Raw genomic sequence first — 18,238 nt, 5'->3', positions numbered from 1 at the left:
TTATTTTATTCTTCCAAAAATGATAACCTTGCATTTTCTTTTGTTATACTCCTTCACCCAATCTATCCACAATCCTTAGCTCCTCATCGGGCTCTGCATCATCTTCATTGTTTGCTCATCCACTTTTCTTGGTATAATCGATAAAGTTGGCAGCAGTTCACTCAATCCCTTTATTCAGGTCATTACTATGGTTATAAATAATTTATTTTAAGTTAGAGATGCAGTGTGGAAAGAGGCCCTTTGGCCTACAGAGTCCATGCTGACTATCAATCACCCAAACACTCATTCTATGTTATCCCACTTTGGCATCCTGCATACTTGGGACAATTTGCAGAGGCCAAGTAACCAACAAACCCACATGTGTTTGTGAGGTGGAAGAAAACAAGAGCACCTGGAGAAAACTCTCGACCCAAAACATCACCCGTTCCTTCTCTCCCGAGATGCTGCCTATCCTGCTGAGTTGCTCCAGCATTTGTGTCCTTTATTGTTTAGTGTATGTTGGTTGTTTTCCTATAGTCCTGTACACACTAACCCCCTTATTCAATTATAGCGGACAATCGGTAATAATAACGGACACCATCTCTCCATCTCTTAAACCTCCCCCCCCCCCCCCCCCCTCCTTGGGGCCTGTTAGGGTGAGGGTTTACTGTAGTTCCAAAAGTCTAAGATCTTTGCAAAAGAGGAGTATTGTTAGAACCTTAAAATAAGAGAATGAGTTGGCCATCTAGCCCTTTGAGCCTGTTTGCCCATTTAGTAGGGACAGGATGAATCAGCACTTGGCAAATGTAGGTGGTGAGCCAGAGATGATTTAGAAGGCATTTCAGGTAGGCACTGTTTTAACACTAGACACCATTAACACAAAATCTTTGGATTGTTGCTCAAATCAGAGTGACACCAGGACTAGACAAATTAGATTATTACATCAGATTACCCTGAATCTCCTTTTAATCCTTTGAGGATCAGAAATTAAATGATGATCCTAATTGAGGTGTTTACAATTTAAACTGTGATCAAGTAAATTATTTTTTATTTTGAAATTAAATATAACCCATTTGGGATTTTACCATGAAATCTTTTCCAGGTTAAATTAAGTGAAATCTGTATCTCTTTCCCAAAGAAATTTTTTGAACTAATGTCATTTGAAAATTTCAGAATGGGACTTGAAAGATTTGTCATTGTGAGATATTTAGGGTTATATAAAACTAAGGCAAAATAGCAAATGGTAGAAATAAGGCAGATTTGGAACATCAGGCTATGATAATAAGACAAGAAGATCTTGAAAGGTGCATCCAGATACTTTCCAATAAGGAGAAGTAAATGCATAGAATATATATCAGAGCTGATTGTAGTGGAGACAAATGTTCTGGAATAATAGGAAACAATTTAATGTTAAGGGCCTGTCCCACTTGGGCGACCTAATCCCCGAGTTCATACTCGCAGCATGGTCGACACAAGGTCGTATGAGGTCTTCGTAACTCTCCTTCATGCTCGAGAGTGGTCTCCGCGTACTCGTGGCCTCAGCTAGGTCGCGGCGTTCTTTTCAATATGTTAAAAAAATGCCTGCGAGTTAAAAAAGGTTGCCATGGAGAAAATCGATACTTTTTTTACTAGTTGGCTTAGTAAGTCGGCACGTTAGTTGTAAGTAATCGAGGATAATCGAAGGTAGTCGAAGGTAGTCGTAGATAGTCGCATCATCGTCAAAGGGAGGTCGAAGGAGATCGTCTTCACTCTCCACTATTCGGTGTCCAATTTTCCCGAAGTTAGTCGTAGCTAGTCGAAGCTGGTCTTCAACATAGTCGAAGGAGGTCTTCAACATGTCTTTTTTTCAAACTCTTCTAAACTCGCCAATTAGGTCGCCCAAGTGGGACAGCCCCTTTATGATTGCAAAAATGCTAGTTGAATATTTCCAGATGGACTCTCAAACCTCCTTTACATTTTTAGTTACATCATAGAAGGAAATCTTCAGTTTTTTCCACTATTGTGATGGGTATTTGTCTTGCAGTCCACATTTACTGCATTCACACTCATGCTGAGAGTTGACATAACTGTCCTGATATATTTTCTTTTGTTGAAACTTGGTTGGGGGAGGGTTTGATGGGAAACTAATACCACTCTCCAGGAAACAGCACAGGAACTGGCCGATTGGCCCTCGGTGTCTGTTCGGAACATCATGCAAAATTAAATTAATCTCATCCGCATGCATGTGATCCATATCCATCCACCCCCTGCATACTCGTGCCTTTCTAAAAGCCTCTTAAATGCCACCATCATATCTGCTTCTACTGCTACCCTTTACGGTGCGTTCCAGACACCCACCCACACTGCAAAAAAAAACTTGCTCCACAGATCTCCTTTCAACATTTCCCTCCCTCACCTTAATTCTATACCCTCTAGTATTTACATTTCTGCTGTGGGTAAACAATGGACTGCCTACTCTATCAATGTCTTCCATAATTTGTCTTGTTAAATCATCAGGAGCTACAAATGATTCAACAAGCGAAGAAGCACATTCAAGATGAATTTGAAGCGTCCCTGGAAGAGAAAGATCAATTTATTGGTGTTCTGCAGACACAGGTTAAAACTTAATTTGTGCATATATTCACAGTGTATTGAGCATGTGATCTTTGGTGGCTTGATTTGGATGTTCTGTTTGTATCTGAAAATAAAGAGTGGAATGTGGGGAGAGGGGGAGGGGACAAATAGGTGTGAGTCCAGGTGGAGCACGGGCGTAATGGGTCCACAACTCCCCCTCTGCTTTCTTTTCCCCGCTCTCTCCCCACTTTTATTGTCAACACACTTGAAAGCTCGGCAGATCAGAAAGGTGTGATTAAAAATCCCCTTGTGCTCCAGAAGTTGTGCCCTGCCTGTAAATTGTTGACTGATGCTCTATGAAGTTAAATTTACCATGGAGTGGAACCTCAAAATGGAGTAGAGAGAGATTAAAGATGCTTGTGAATACCTCTGCCAGCTGATTAGCACAGTTACTGAGGATGCGGCTAGGGACTGCATCCGAACTATTTATTTAAGAAGGAACTGCAGATGCTGGACAATCGACGGTAGACAAAAGTGCTGGAGAAACTCAGCGGGTGCAGCAGCATCTATGGAGAGAAGGAAATAGGCAACGTATTTCCTTCGCTCCATAGATGATGCTGCACCCGCTGAGTTTCTCCAGCATTTTTGTCTAACTTCATCCGAACTAGTTGCTTTCCATGGATTCACACACAGGAATGCTGAGCTTACCTGGCAGTAGGGTTTGGATAAGCTGCCGACAAGAGTTTAATAAATAAAAATAGAGAATGTGGTTGGGTGGCGTTACCCTGGGTTGAATTGAAGATTGAATAAGATGTAATAGAAAAAAGTCAGAATAACCTATTTTTATATATCTATCCGTGGTAGGAAATTCCTGGAGGGGATTCTAAAGGATTTGGAAAGACCAGTTGATTCGGATAAGCAGGATGGTTTTGTGCATGAGCAATCGTGTCTCACGAATTTGAGTTTTTTGAAGAAGCTATCAAGAAGTTTGAGGGCAGGACTGTAAATGGAGTCTATTGACTTCAGCAAGGCTTTTAATAATGTATTGCATGATAGGCCTCTCTGGAAGGATAGATTGCACAAAAATCTAGGTAAAGCGTGCTAATTGATATGGACTGTTCACAAAATATGTCCATGCTTTAGCCGAGAGGATGAAAATTATCAAATATGTTTGCTGATGAGTGCAAAGCTAGTTGGCATTGAGAATTCATAACTAGCTAACTTCATAATACAAGGCATAGCAGAAAGAATCTAATATGGAAATTAAAAGCAAGGTCGTTTTCAATTAGTACCATTTTGTAAAATATTCTATAGGATTGAGGAGTCTTTGTAAATTAATAATTGAAAGTAATAGGGGGATGTAGCAAGAAGTTAAGAAGGCTGATGCCACGTTAGTTTTTAACATACAAAGGTGCCTCAGATGAGTTGTGCAGGGTCCTGGTGAGATTACCTTTGAACATGCCTCGACTACCCAAATGAGGAGGCAATGAAGGTTCACTAGATCGATTGGTGAGTGGTGGTCCTGTCAGATAAACAGAAATTAAGCATACAGGGCTTGTCTTCCCGAGTTTTGAAGAATGAGAGGTGATTTCGCTGAAGAGTATAGAATTCTTATTGGGTTTGATGCTGGATACAGTGATGATACTTCCGTTGAGTGGAGTACATGCCGATCTAGCAAGAGTCTCAAAATAAGCACAGCGGAGAAGTGTGAAATCAGGCAGAACAATAGTGATCGGAGACTCGTTAATTAGGGGCATGGACAGGGCATTGCGTGGCAGCAAAGAAGACTCCAGGATAGTGTATTGCCTCTGGTGCCAGGGTTCAGGATGTCTCCGAGCGACTGCAGAATATTCTCGAGGGGATGGGTGCAAAATTAAATCCCACAGTTCCTTGCTCCTTGACATGTCTTTTCTGTCCACTGAACTTTCATCGAAATCGATAGCGACTTCCAGCCTTTCATCTGCTATGGTCCTGCCATGGATGCCACCCCCTGCCAGTCTAATTTAAACCCATCCTAGTAGCACTCACACTCCTGCCTGCCAGGAAATTAGTTCCCCTCCAGTTCAGGTGCATCCTGTCCCTCTTTCACAGGTCATCCTTGCCACAGAAGAGATCCCAATGGTCCAAAAAGCTGAATATCTGCTCACTGCGACAACTTCCCAGCCACGCGTGCACCTGCCCTATCTTCCTGTTCCTACGTTTACTAGCATGTGGCACAGGGAGTAATCCGGAGATCACCACCCTGGACGTCCTGCTTTTGCTAACTTCCTATAATCATTTTGATTATTTGTGTCATTTGTACGAACACGGACAATGACCACCGAGTGCTTCCCCTCCCGCTTGAGGTTTCATGTAGCCATCCTGGACCCTGGCACCAGGGAGGCAACACACCATCCTGGAGTCTCGATTGCCGGCACAGAATTTCCTGTCCGCCCCCCTAACTAAAGAGTCACTTACCACGATGGCTCTGCCTTGCATCACCCATTCCTGCTGTGCCTCTAAGCCAGGCACAGTGCCACAGACCTTGCCTGATACTGCTGCTCAACCCTGATGGGTCATTTCCATAACAGTAACCAAAATCGTATACCTGTTTTGATAAGGGAATGCCACAAAGGTCTCCTGCACTCTCTGCCTACTACCCTTCCTGATGGTCACCAACATACTCTCTTCCTGAACCTGGGGCACGACTACCTTGTTTTCAATCTTAGAAACATAGAAAATAGGTGCAGGAGTAGGCCATTCGGCCCTTCGAGCCTGCACCGCCATTCAATATGATCATGGCTGATCATCCAACTCGGTATCCTGTACCTGCTTTCTCTCCATACTCCCTGATCCCTTTAGCCACAAGGGCCACATCTAACTCCCTTTTAAATATAGCCAATGAACTGGCCTCAACTACATTCTGTGGCAGAGAATTCCAGAGATTCACCACTCTCTGTGTAAAAAATGTTTTTCTCATCTCAGTCCTAAAATATTTCCCCTTTATCCGTAAACAGTGACCCCTTGTTCCTGACTTCCCCAACATCAGGAACAATCTTCCTGCATCTGGCCTGTCCAACCCCTTAAGAATTTTGTAAGTTTCTATAAGATCCCCCCTCAATCTTCTAAATTCTAGCGCGTACAAGCCAAGTCTATCCAGTCTTTCTTCATATGAAAGTCCTGACATCCCAGGAATCAGACCGGTGAACCTTCTCTGCACTTCCTCTATGGCAAGAATGTCTTTCCTCAGATTAGGAGACCAAAACTGTACGCAATACTCCAGGTGTGGTCTCACCAAGACCCTGTACAACTGCAGTAGAACCTCCCTGCTCCTATACTCAAATCCTTTTGCTATGAATGCTAACATACCATTTGCTTTCTTCACTGCCTGCTGCACCTACATGCCTACTTTCAATGACTGGTGTATCATGACACCCAGGTCTCGTTGCATCTCCCCTTTTCCTAATCGGTCACCGTTCAGATAATAGTCTACTTTCCTGTTTTTACCACCAAAGTGGATAACCTCACATTTATCCACATTATACTGCATCTGCCATTCATTTGCCCACTCACCCTGCCTATCCAAGTCATCTTGCAGCCTCCTAGCATCCTCCTCACAGCTAACACTGCCCCCCAGCTTCGTGTCATCCGCAAACTTGGAGATGTTGCATTCAATTCCCTCGTCCAAATCATGAATATATATTGTAAATAGCTGGGGTCCCTGCACTGAGCCTTGCGGTACCACTGCCTTATCTTATATAAGTTCTTATTCTCCCTGATGATCCTGAGGATCCCCCCCACTGCAGGTCCAGTTCAGTAAGAACAGTTCAGTTCAGGTGCAGTCATTGGGGATAGCAGCAGTTTCCTGACTTTCCATATGCTGCAGGAGGAATGTTTCACCATTTTACTTGACATCATGACAGCACAGAAACAATAAACAATAAGCACAAGAATCATATATAACAGACTGTCTCTTTACGTACCACCCTCCTCTCCTCAGACTCCTCGCCGAAGACTCGTGAGCCGTTTACACACACTTGCCCTTAACACAGCACTTAAGGCTCTTGAGTCAAAGGCTCATAATTCCCGCTCTGCTTCGACTTGAAATAGACTTGCCCAAACCTGTCCGCGGGCATGCTTTTCATGGGTTCCGCTCTGCTCTGACCTGGATATTGAGAAAACCTAGAGCCTGGATCAGTACTTGAGACTGTGTTGTTTCATTGCAGTAACATGGTAGCTAGAGGGACAGAACTAGCAGCTCAATATCCTGGGGTTTCGATGTTTCGGGCGTGATCGAGAGGGAGGGAAAAGTGTTCGAGGAACTGCACTACTAATCGGGGAAATTGTCATGGTGGCACTCAGAGAGGATACACTGAGGCGACATAGGTAGAGCTTAGAAATGAGAAAGGTGCAAGGACTTAATAATATTACACTCTAGGCTCCCAGTTGCAAGCCGGAGATGGATGAACAGATAAATCGACAGATTACAGTAAAATGCCAAAGCAACAGGGTTGTTTTTGTGGTTGACTTTAACTTCTCCAATATTGATTGGGATTTGCTCAGTGCCAAAGGCTTACACATCCACAATTTGTGATGTGTGCCCAAGAGGGTTTCTTGAAACAGTATGTGCATAGTCTAAACCAAGAAGACATTGTCTTGGAAAATGAGTCTGGCCAGGTGACTGGTGTTTCAGTGGAAGAGAGTTTTGGGGATAGTGATCACAATTGCATAAGCTTTAAGAGTGTTTTGAACAGGGAGAAGGCTGGCGCTCGTGGCAAGGAACTAAATTGGAGCAAGACTAACTACATTATTAGGCAGGAGTTCTGGAGGGTACCCTGGGAACAGTTGTTATTTAGTATGTCCACAATCGACATGTGGGAATAATTTAAAGGCCAGTTCATCGAAGTTCAGAACCGGTGTGTTCTGGTAAGGTGGAAGGATAAGGATCGCAAAGTAAGGGATCCTTGGATGAGCAATGGGGTTGCAAATTTGGTCAAAATGAAAAAGGAAGTTTCAAAAGGATGGAATCAGACGGCCTTTGAGGAATATAAAGAGAGGATGGAAGAACTCAATCAGGCGATTGGAATGGGCAAAAGGAGCCACAAAATTACTTTGGTGATCCCATAGATTTTTATACCTTCATTAAAAACAGGGAGAAGGGAGAATCTCAAGGATAAAGGAGGGACTGTGCCTAGAGACTGGGGGTGTAGGGGAGGTACTAAATGAGTAGTTGCATCTGTTTTCATCAAGGACAAGATCATGGTGGATGAAGTGATCAGTGTGGAGAATAATCATATGCAAGGGATGTATGAGATAAAGAAGGAGGAGGTGTTGGGGCTCTTTAATTGCATTAAGGTAAATAGATCCCGGGACTTGTTTGGATCTATCCCAGGTTATTGAGAGGCAAGAGAGGAGATTGCAGGAACTTTTACAAAGATCTTTGCATCTTTCCTAGTTATAGGTGAGGACTGTAGAGTAGCTAATGTTGTTCCTTTATTTAAGAAGGTCAGTAGAGTGAATTAGAGGCCCATGAGCCTCATGCACGTGGTAGGGATTCTATTGGCGAGGATTCTTTGGGATAGCATTTACTCACATTTAGAAGTGAATGGATTAATTAGGGACAGTTTAGTTTTATCACGTGTATCAAGGTACAGTGAAAAGCTTTTGTGTGTGTGTGTGTTATCCAGTCAAAGAAAAGACTATACATGAATACACTTAAGCTGCTCACAGTGCCCAGATTGAGGGCACAATAGCAAAATAGTGATGAGAGCAAGATCGAAGCCTGATAAAGTCCGATTAAAAATTGTTCCAAGTTCTCCAATGAGGTAGATGGGAGGTCAAGGCTGTACTCCAGCTGATAAGAGCATTTGGTTGCCTGATGACAGCTTGGAAAAAATTGTTCCTGAATCTGGACAAACATCTGTGAGAGATTGGAGAAGAGGGTGTGACCAGTGAGAATAGTCCTTAATGAGGCAACATGAAGTGTAGATGGAGTAAATGGAAGGGAGGCTGGTTTGTGTGATGGTCTGGGCTCTGGCAGGGATCTGTACATGACAGGTCGTGACTTACTATCTTGATTGAGTTTTTTGAGAAGGTGACGGTGGTCAATGAAGGTAGGGTAGTGGATGTTGTTTACATGGATTTTAATAAGGCATTTAATAAAGTCATCATTGATCCAGAAGATTAAAATGCACTGGATGAACAGTTACTTGGTCTTATGGATTCACAACTGACTGACTGATAGAAGACACAGAGTTGTGGTGGAAGACAATATTTGGGCTGGTGGTCTGTGATCAGTGGAGATTCTGGGGGATCTGCGCTGGGACCTGAGGGCAAAGCTGTTAACATTGTCTATGTGGACAAACAAGGCTTATGATAAGGTCAGCGTGGTAAGCTGCTCTGAAAGGTTCGATCGCATGGGATCCACAGAGTGCTAGCCAGCTGGATAGAGAATTGGCTACATGGAAACAAACAGAGGGTTCATGGTGGAAGGTTGTTTTGCGGATTGGAGGCTGGTGACTAATGGTGTGCCTCAGGGATCAGTACTGGGTCCTTTGCTGTTTGTGGTTTATATCATCGTTCTGGTTATATGGATCAAACACAGGCAGGCGGGACTAGTGTAGATGGGGCATGGTGGTTGTCATGGGCAAGTTGGGCCGAAGGGCTGGTTTTCATGATATATGCCACAGAAGGATAGGTCAGAGTAAGAGTGGGCCGAAGAATCAAGTGGCTGGCAATGGGGAAACTCAGGGTTGCTACTGTGTACTGAATTCAGGTGTTGCAAAAAGAATGACTCTATCTGCGTTTGGTTTCTCCGATTTCGAGAACATCATATTGTGAACATCAAATGCAGTAAATTAGATTGGAAGATTGGTTTTCATTCAGTTGTTTCTGGTTGTAACTCCAATGAATTTGCATACAAATTTAAACAATTTTAAATATTTCTAGGCATATTTTTAGTTGAAGTCAGTTATATGGAGAGAAGTGTCACAAACATACATATTGCGAAGAGAACTTCAAATTTGTTAATGATGAGCATTTTGCATCTGTAGGTTATGTTACTAAAGCAAAGAAGTGTTCTTGGAGGGGGAAGTGTGGATCTCCAAGAACCCACAGATCAAGACTCAGTGAAGGAACATGCAAAAACCACTCATCAGAGCTCCTACACTGAAGAAAATAGTGCAGATGACCCAGACGGGTTTGGAGGTAATTTTTATAAAACAATTACGTGCAAAGTTGATTGTAAAAGGCAAACTTGGATGTTCATGTCTGAGTCCAGTTTATGATTATGTATGAGTCCAGATGAAGGGTCTCGACCCAAAGTATTGACTGGCCATTTTCCTCAATGGAAATGGATGCTACCTTAAACGCTGAGCGCCTCCAGCAGCTCATTAATTTACGTTAAGCGTTTCTATTCCTTTCTTACGCTCTTTCCTAATCTTTTCAATTTTCCACCATTTTTATTACTTTGGCATTAAATGCATTGTTCAAACGTGGAACATCAATGAATCGAATCTGATTTGAGCATTCACTTAATCGTTTGCCCTGTTCGCTCTCATCAGATTGCTAAGAGCCATTTCAATTTCATGAGCAGTAACCTGATGTACATAAGTCAGGGAAATTTAGCAGGCAAGGGAAAGTCTGGCAAACATAAACTGTATTTGTTTGCTTACTAATATTGGCTTTTAGTTCACTTAAGATTAGCGCAGATTTTATAATGCAATATTGATTGTGTTATATCAGGTAATATTGCTCATAGTTGCTCGTGAATGAATTGACCAACTTTGGCATTGGCTTCCTTGGATCAAAAGTGTTGCTCTCAGATGTTTGTTCCTATACACCTTTAGTGCACACCAGCAATTATGTTATCTCACTGGCAAAAGATTTGGCAGATGGTAATCCAGAAAAGAGGAATAATATTTTATCTATTCTCCTAATAAGTTATCATATTTAGTAAAGATTATAAAAGCTGCACGTCAGAAGTTTAAATGCAATAAAAATGTCCCAAAACTTTTTTTTTCAAGTTTTTGTTTTTAAGATATTTCCTTAAATGAGGAGATTTTAATCTAAATGTCATTTTATTTTCAGCAGTGAGCTCTTAATAAACAGTAATTATGCCATTAAAATTATTGTAATCATTCAACCTCAATAATGTTTTGGGGTATTTTGCAACATAACTAGTCAGAAATACCTTGGGTGTTGTCAATTTAACACGTTTCTTGATTGCATGGGAGAATAGATGCCCCTGGAGATATTTTTAAATCTTTCCTCTCTCCTTAAACCTTTGCTCCCTGCTTCTTGATTAGTTGAGGAAAGTAGCACTGAAGTCAAAGATCAACCATGAACGTTAAATAATAGAGCAGGCACATTGGGCCAAATTCTGCTTGCAAAAACATAATATTGTGTTTCTTTTATTTAATATTACATAAATATATATAAATATATATATCGATATCTATATATATCTATATCCATGTCAGATTCCATTTTCAGATATTTTTTCAGATTACATTTTTCCCCTTTGATTCCTTGGTTCGCCAAAAACACACGCTGCAACTCCGTGTTTTTTTCCATTTCACTAGCGATTTCACTTTCACATTCGCTAATCTACTCCACATTAAATTTAGACATTTTTACGTGCACATTTAAAAATAAAATCCTCCCCCCCCCCCCCCCACTCACTCATTTTAAAATCTAAACCGGACTCACGAGCTGCTTGACGTCACAATGCCACATGCCGACCAATCCAGGCCCACCTGCCTCCAGGCCCCGCCGCTGTGGATTAAAGGTGCAGAGAGATGGAGAAACTTCTGCAGAACAAACATTCTACAGCTCCGTTCCGCTGTAGCTTCTTTGTTCTACACATCTCGGGGCATCGACTCTTCACGCGCTGAACCTTATCACTGTTGGCGCACCTCGTGAAGCCTTGCGCTCTCATTCCAGCTGTGGGTTTACAGAGTCGGAAGCCGCCTCTCTCTCTCTCTCTCTGATGCTAATCAAATCTAAGCAATACTCTCTAAGTAATCGCATGCTAATCAAATCTAAGCAATACTCTCTTCGATAACCTCACTTCATTTTGACCATCATCAGAAGTAAAGATAGTGAAAAATGGTGACAGTCGTTACCAGGAGGCCTCATTTTTCACAGATAAACTTGAATAATAATTTAACAGTTTATGGCAATGTAGAATTTGATCAGGGATAGGTTTCAAGTTTTATAATTATTATTTCACGTTAAAAACGTAAATCAATCTGATTAATTTGTGAAAGAAGCATTTTTCTATCCTGTGGACCCATGGTAATTTAGAATTTTCAAAAGAAAGATTCAGTTACTCATTCAATAATAATCTGCTAAATTTGCTTTAGAAAAAAATTGTAAAATTGCTCTGATTCCATGTCATATAGAGGGAGCTGGAGATGGTGCCAATTCCATAGTGGTTCTTCAAAAACGTGTGAAGCGGCAAGAAAATCTTCTACAGCGCTGCAAGGAGATGATTCATGTCCATAAGGAACGTTCTTCCCAGGTGACCAGTGAAAACGAAACTCTCCAAGAGCAATTAGATGAACGCTATCAGGAGCTAGAGAAAATAAAGGTGAATTTAAAACTTGACAGCCTTCCTTGGCTCTGAATGTTACCGGTTGTCCCAAACAGACTTGTTGGAATTAACTCATTTAAAAAAATGTAATAGTGAATATTTCCTTAAAAAATAGCTTTTCTTAGCAGCCCCTATTGAACCTGTGCTTTTTCACCATCAAATTTTAAGAAGTTATATAAAAAAATGACTAGCACATTCTTCTGTAAAAACAGAAATTCAGCTGAAATAGTTATTTTGTATTTTAATATCTATTGTAGCAACAGCCTTGCAATTTGTAAATGTCAAATCCTGGTGGTTGATCGACAAATAAAAATGGGAATTCTTTAATTGCCAACACCTTCACTTCCACAGCACAATTCTGTCATTTTGAATAGCTTGCTATTTTGGGAAATATTTTCTATTGTAGCTGCTAACAAGTTGCATTTTTGTAGTGAAATCAAGAACAAAGGAGTACAGTTGAAATTTTATCACGTCTTCAAGTTTGTGGCAGGCTTATCTGATTTGACAGGAATGTGAGTAGTTCCACCTGAGACACTAAATGGAATGTTCTTCAAAACTAGTCCAGCGCCTGCATAATATATTACTTAAGGTGGTAATGGCAGCTGAATTGTTGGAGATAGCATTGGAATAGTAAACTTTTCAATAGATTTGTGATCCATTTTTGACTCGATCACTTCACCCGTGGTAAAAATGCATCATATTTGGATCTTCAGTTTATTGGGAAATCCACATAATAGCTTTTTTTATGCATGTGAAATGTAACTCTGAGTCACTAAACTTTCCAATGCTCCATAATCTTACACTAATTACGCTCATTGTAAAGCTTAGTGGCTTAATAATTACTGGAAGTGGGAGCAGTGTTGCACAAGGAAAGATTGGGAACCGAACTATGTTTATCCAAGTCTGGTACAGATTTGATTGAGGGGCGACAGCTTCTTTTATATTCCTGTCTCTCCTGACTGAGCCAGACTGAATTGTCCCAGAATGAATTTCAAGGTGCTATGAAGATGAAAGTCAACACTGGATTGGGATTTAATCAATGTCGTGGATGATTTGGGGCAATAAGCTAATGGAGACAATTCCCTGTACCCTGGACAATACCCAGGACAATACCCAGGAGATCTGCGAGGCTTTGAAAATTGCAATTAAAAAATAATTGCCTGCCAGCCAACCATCATCATTATCGGAAAAGTTTTAGTTTTAGATACAGCATGGAAACGGACGCTTTGACCCACCAAGACTACGCCGACCATTGATCACCCATTCACACTAGTATGTTATCTCACTTTCGCATCCACTCCCTGCACACAGGGAGCAATTTATAGAGGCCAATAAGCCTACAAGTGCTTTTGGAATGTCGGAGGAAACCCACACGGTCACAGGGAGAATGTACAAACTCCACACAGACAGCAACCGAGGTCAGGTTCGAACCCGAGTCTGTGAGGCAGTAGTTTTATCAACTGCGCCACCATGCCTCCTGGTTCATTGTTAGTACACAGATTTCTTACAGGGTCACCAATGTGTGTGTTCTTTTGCTACTGAATAGAAAATCCGGACACACATTTATCTTAAAAAATAACGTATTTTGCAAATAAATGTGAAATTGTCTGGTAGCATTCAAGGCTAAGATAGTTCAAAACATTTGAGAAAAGGGAAGGCACATTCTGCTGAGTTGGTTTGTTGAACTGGAGTCGGGGAAGATGGTGTGGAGCAGAAATGCAGGTATAGACAGATGAGTTGAACACACAGCTTGTAACCGCTATAAACTCCATCCGCTTCATTAGAGATCTAAGTTGAATTATTTACTCAGGCAATGTTCATTTTATTTTCAGGATCTGCACACCACTGAAAAGACTAAACTGATCACTCAGCTTCGAGATGCAAAGAATTTAATTGAACAGTTGGAACAAGATAAGGTGAGCAGTAAGTATACCACGGAGGCGAGTTACAGTGTCTGGCCATGTACTTCAGAGTAGCAGCAGCTACAATATTTTGAATGATAAGAACAAAAGCCTTACCAAATCCATCGCCCAACCCTCAACAATTTTTGTGTACCTCCAAAAGGATATACCTGTTTTGCAGGGAATTGGCCACAGGGGATTCCTGAACTCTCAGCGTACTCCCTTTCCCGATGGTCACCCATCTATGCTCTGTTTGCACCTTAGTTGTTACCATCTCTCTAACTCCTATCTGTGATCAGCTTACCCTTTCAGCGAGCCTGCGGTTGTCCAGCGGCAGCTCCAGTTCCCTAACGCCGTCTTTAAGGAGCTGCACCTGGACACACTTCCTGCAGATGCAGATGAAATCCACGAGGACATTGGATGTCTTTCTGAGTTCCCACATCCCACTGGCCGAGTACACCACTGCACTTGCCTCCACCTCTACTACACCAGGACCAACGTGCACTCCAAAGCAAATAAAAAGTGACACAGCACACCCTATCCTATAGTCACCCTCGCCTAAGCATCTTGAGCCTAACCTGTAGTGAACCACTCTTACTCTGGCTGCTCTCACTATGGCTGCTCCACTTAAGCTTACCTTCCTTTCCATGGCAGCTATTAATTCGACAATTCGCCAAGCTGTGACACTTGCAAATCCTGACAGATGGAGACAAACCAACTTTGAGACTTGCCTTGCCCTGTGGAGAAACGTTACTTCCTCCACAGATGCATTCTGATCTGCTGAGTACTTCCAGCATTATCTTTCTCATTTCATACTACAAAACTTGATGAATTCCGTAGAAGAACAGGCAAAAGCAGAAACGAACTTGCCTTAAAAGTAGGAGCTTTCAAAATTGAGCTTTCAAAATTGCCCAGAAACTTACAAGTGCAGTTCATTCCCTCAAAACTTAATTGCTAAGAACCAGGCTGAGAAAGTGGCAATTAGTCAAGAAGGAAATTCCAGCAATTGAATTGAATTAAATGGCCTGTTTCCAGCCTCTATTCTTTGAAAGCAAAAGTTGAAAAATTAATGAATTGCAGGGAATGGTGATCGCGGAGACAAAGCGACAGATGCACGAAACATTGGAAATGAAAGAAGAGGAAATCTCTCAGCTCCGTGTAAGAATTCAGCAGTGCACTGGACAGCGTGAAGACCTGCTTGAACAGAAAGAGAAATCTGACAGAGCTGGTAAGCAGTTCCTGCGATGTGATCTTTATTTCATGTCAATTTCATTTGGTTTTCCAACAAAAATGGAAACGGGAACTGCTCAGTAGATTCAATAAAATGAATTAGTAAATTTCAGGTTTGCTTATGGAAGAAAAACAGCAAACAGATCTAAAAATGACACTATAACAAATTTATATTTGAAAATTAGCTAGCAATTAAATATTTGTGAAATCCAGGCTTCAGTTGGTTGACTGCTGTAATTTATATAACTTTATCCATTGGGTTATTGTGCAAATTTGCTGTGTGATTTTTAATTTAACAAGCCAGTGCTTAGTTGTAGGTCAGAGGAATAAAATCATATTCAAATTCTGATAAAGGCACCACTGTTAACTTGAAGAATTTAGTGCTTGCAGATATAACTCAATGCTCATTCACATTGCTCCATGATAATACGTGTCATTGGCATTTACTGTCATTGCAATTTATATATGTGAACTACAAGCAGTAATCAGTCATGCCCACCATAATTGTTATAGATTAAGAGTTATACAGCAGTGAAATTGGTCCTGTTCGTCGATCTGGCAAGATCCTTATCAGCATTAACAGTAATGGCTACCTCGCCAACAGTCTGGCTGTCCCTTCCTTCTTTGTTGTTTGATAATATGTGTTTAAATGTTTGTTTTAGTGTTCTTTAGCTTGTTTTATGTGAGGTGGGGGTTGGGGGAAACTTATTTTTAATCTCTTGCCTCAACGGCGATGCGATTTATTTATTTTCCGTATCGTATCTCCGTCCGCACTGCGGCCTAACATCGAGGAGTTGGCGGCCTTTGCTGGAGACCGACTTCGGGAGCTCAAATCCCAGGAGCCTGCGGACTTTAACATCGTGGAGCTCGCGGTCTCTGATTCGAGACCGACTTCGAGAGCTCCAAGTCACAGGAGCTTCGACTGCCCCGACGAGGGGGCTTCGATAGCCGGCTGCGGGAGCTTCGATCTCCCCAACTGCGGTTGGTTTGACTGCCCCGACCGCAGGAGAATAAAGAGGAAGAAGATTGGACTTTGTTGCCTTCCATCACATTGAGGAATGTGGGGAATCTGCTGTGGTGGATGTTTATGTTAACTTTAATGTAGTTGTGTGTCTTGTTGCTTTTGTTTTAGTATGGCTGTATGGTAAATCGAATTTCACTGTACCTTAATTGGTACACGTGACAATGAACGAGGTATCTAAGTCCATAGCTCCCTGAAAGTGGCAACAAAAGTAGATTGAGTGGTGAAGAGGACATATGGTATGCTTGCCTTCATCAGTCAGGACACTGAAAAGAAATGGCGCCTTTCTGTGGCTGCACTTTGCAAACAGAGCAACATAAAGAATAAAATATAGCAGTTCTGAACTTGTCTGTATAAAAGAAACAGCACAAATCAGTGCTGGAACTAACAAGCTGCCAATCCATTTAAACGGATCAATTTAAATGGATTAGCGCTATTGCGATCTACCGAACACAACGGAGCTGCCGACTGGAAAGGAATCCCTGAGTGCGGGGGAATCCCGACCTCGCGAAGGATCGCAGTTACAGAAAGCAACGTGCCAGGAAACATTGGAGAGGCCTCCATTGTGTCCAGAAACGTGGTCGACGGGCAGGCTTACAAGTACAGGGGACTATGACTCCTTCCACCATTCTACTGGCCAATGTTCAGTCGCTAGAAAATAAAGTGGAGGACTTTGAGAGCAAGGTTGCTTTGTCAAAGGGAAATGAGGGAATGCTGAGAGCTCAGTTTCACAGAGACATGGCTCATCCCCAGCCTCAGCCATCCAGCTCGTAGGTTTCTCCATCCATCACATGATCAGAAAGGAGGCATTGGGAAAAGGGAGAGGTGGTGCTGTGTGCCTCATGGCAAACTCTTTGAGGTGCACAGATGCAGCAGTCCTGTCCAACTCCTGCGCTCTGCACCTGGAACACATGGCGGTGAAGAGCCGCCCCTTCTTTCTCCTGAGGGGATTCACCTCCAGCATCATGACAACTTGGACAATAAAAACACATGAAAATCCGCCTGTTGTTTATAATTTGCAGATCGGCATTCAAGTCAAGTCAAGTTTATTTGTCACATACACATACGAGATGTGCAGTGAAATGAAAGTGGCAATGCTCGCGGACTTTTGTGCAAACGACAAACAACCAAACAACCAAACAAACTATAAACACAATCATAACACACATATTCTTTTACATAATAAATAATGGAAGGAAAAATGTTAAGTAGAGTTAGTCCCTGGTGAGATAGGCGTTTACAGTCCGAATGGCCTCTGGGAAGAAACTCCTTCTCAACCTCTCCGTTCTCACCGCATGGCAACGGAGGCGTTTGCCTGACCGTAGCAGCTGGAACAGTCCGTTGCAGGGGTGGAAGGGGTCTCTCATGATATTGTTGGCTCTGGAGTTGCACCTCCTGATGTATAGTTCCTGCAGGGGGGGGGGGGCAAGTGAAGTTCCCATAATGTGTTCGGCCGAACGCACTACTCTGTCCTTGGCAGAGCAATTCCCAAACCAGATGGTAATGTTCCCGGACAAGATGCTTTCCACCGCCGCTGCGTAGAAGCACTGGAGGATCCTCGGAGACACTCTGAATTCCCTCAATTGCCTGAGGTGGTAAAGGCGCTGCCTTGCCTTACGAGTGCTGAGGCGTGTGATGCCCATGTCATATCCTCGGAGATGTGGACTCCCAGATATTTAAAACAGTTCACCCTATCCACAGGATGTTCAATGCAGCCATTCCCTCCAAAAGCTGGTCGCCAAGCTCACAGAACTGGTTCTCTCCACATATGCCTGCAACTGGATCCTCTACTTCTTCATCAACAGACCACAATTGTCCGAATTGGCAGTAATATTTCCTCATGTATATCCATCAGCACAGGAGCATCTCAAGGTTGCACGCTCTGCTCCCTGCTCTACTCACTCTATACTCTTGACTGTAGCCGGATACAATTCCAACTCCTATCTCCAAATGCGAATTACAAATGACAATGAGTCAGAG

General features: G+C 42.3%; 1 protein-coding gene across 8 annotated transcripts in view; it reads left to right on the top strand.

Annotated features, from left to right (window-relative positions):
* Positions 1–18,238, top strand: part of golga4 (golgin A4) — a 117,622-nt gene that overhangs the window by 36,608 nt on the left and 62,776 nt on the right. For all 8 annotated transcript variants that reach the window (XM_055633515.1, XM_055633516.1, XM_055633513.1 and 5 more), the window contains 5 exons: positions 2,476–2,574; positions 9,564–9,717; positions 11,916–12,103; positions 13,939–14,022; positions 15,088–15,235. In XM_055633515.1, the coding sequence (XP_055489490.1) occupies positions 2,476–2,574; positions 9,564–9,717; positions 11,916–12,103; positions 13,939–14,022; positions 15,088–15,235 (673 nt within the window). The remainder of the gene's footprint in view (positions 1–2,475; positions 2,575–9,563; positions 9,718–11,915; positions 12,104–13,938; positions 14,023–15,087; positions 15,236–18,238) is intronic.

The sequence above is a fragment of the Leucoraja erinacea genome, chromosome 4, assembly GCF_028641065.1.
Source record: "Leucoraja erinacea ecotype New England chromosome 4, Leri_hhj_1, whole genome shotgun sequence".
Taxonomy (NCBI): Eukaryota; Metazoa; Chordata; class Chondrichthyes; order Rajiformes; family Rajidae; genus Leucoraja; species Leucoraja erinaceus.
Note: the sequence above shows the minus strand (reverse complement) of the source record. Positions and strands in the feature narration are given on the sequence as shown.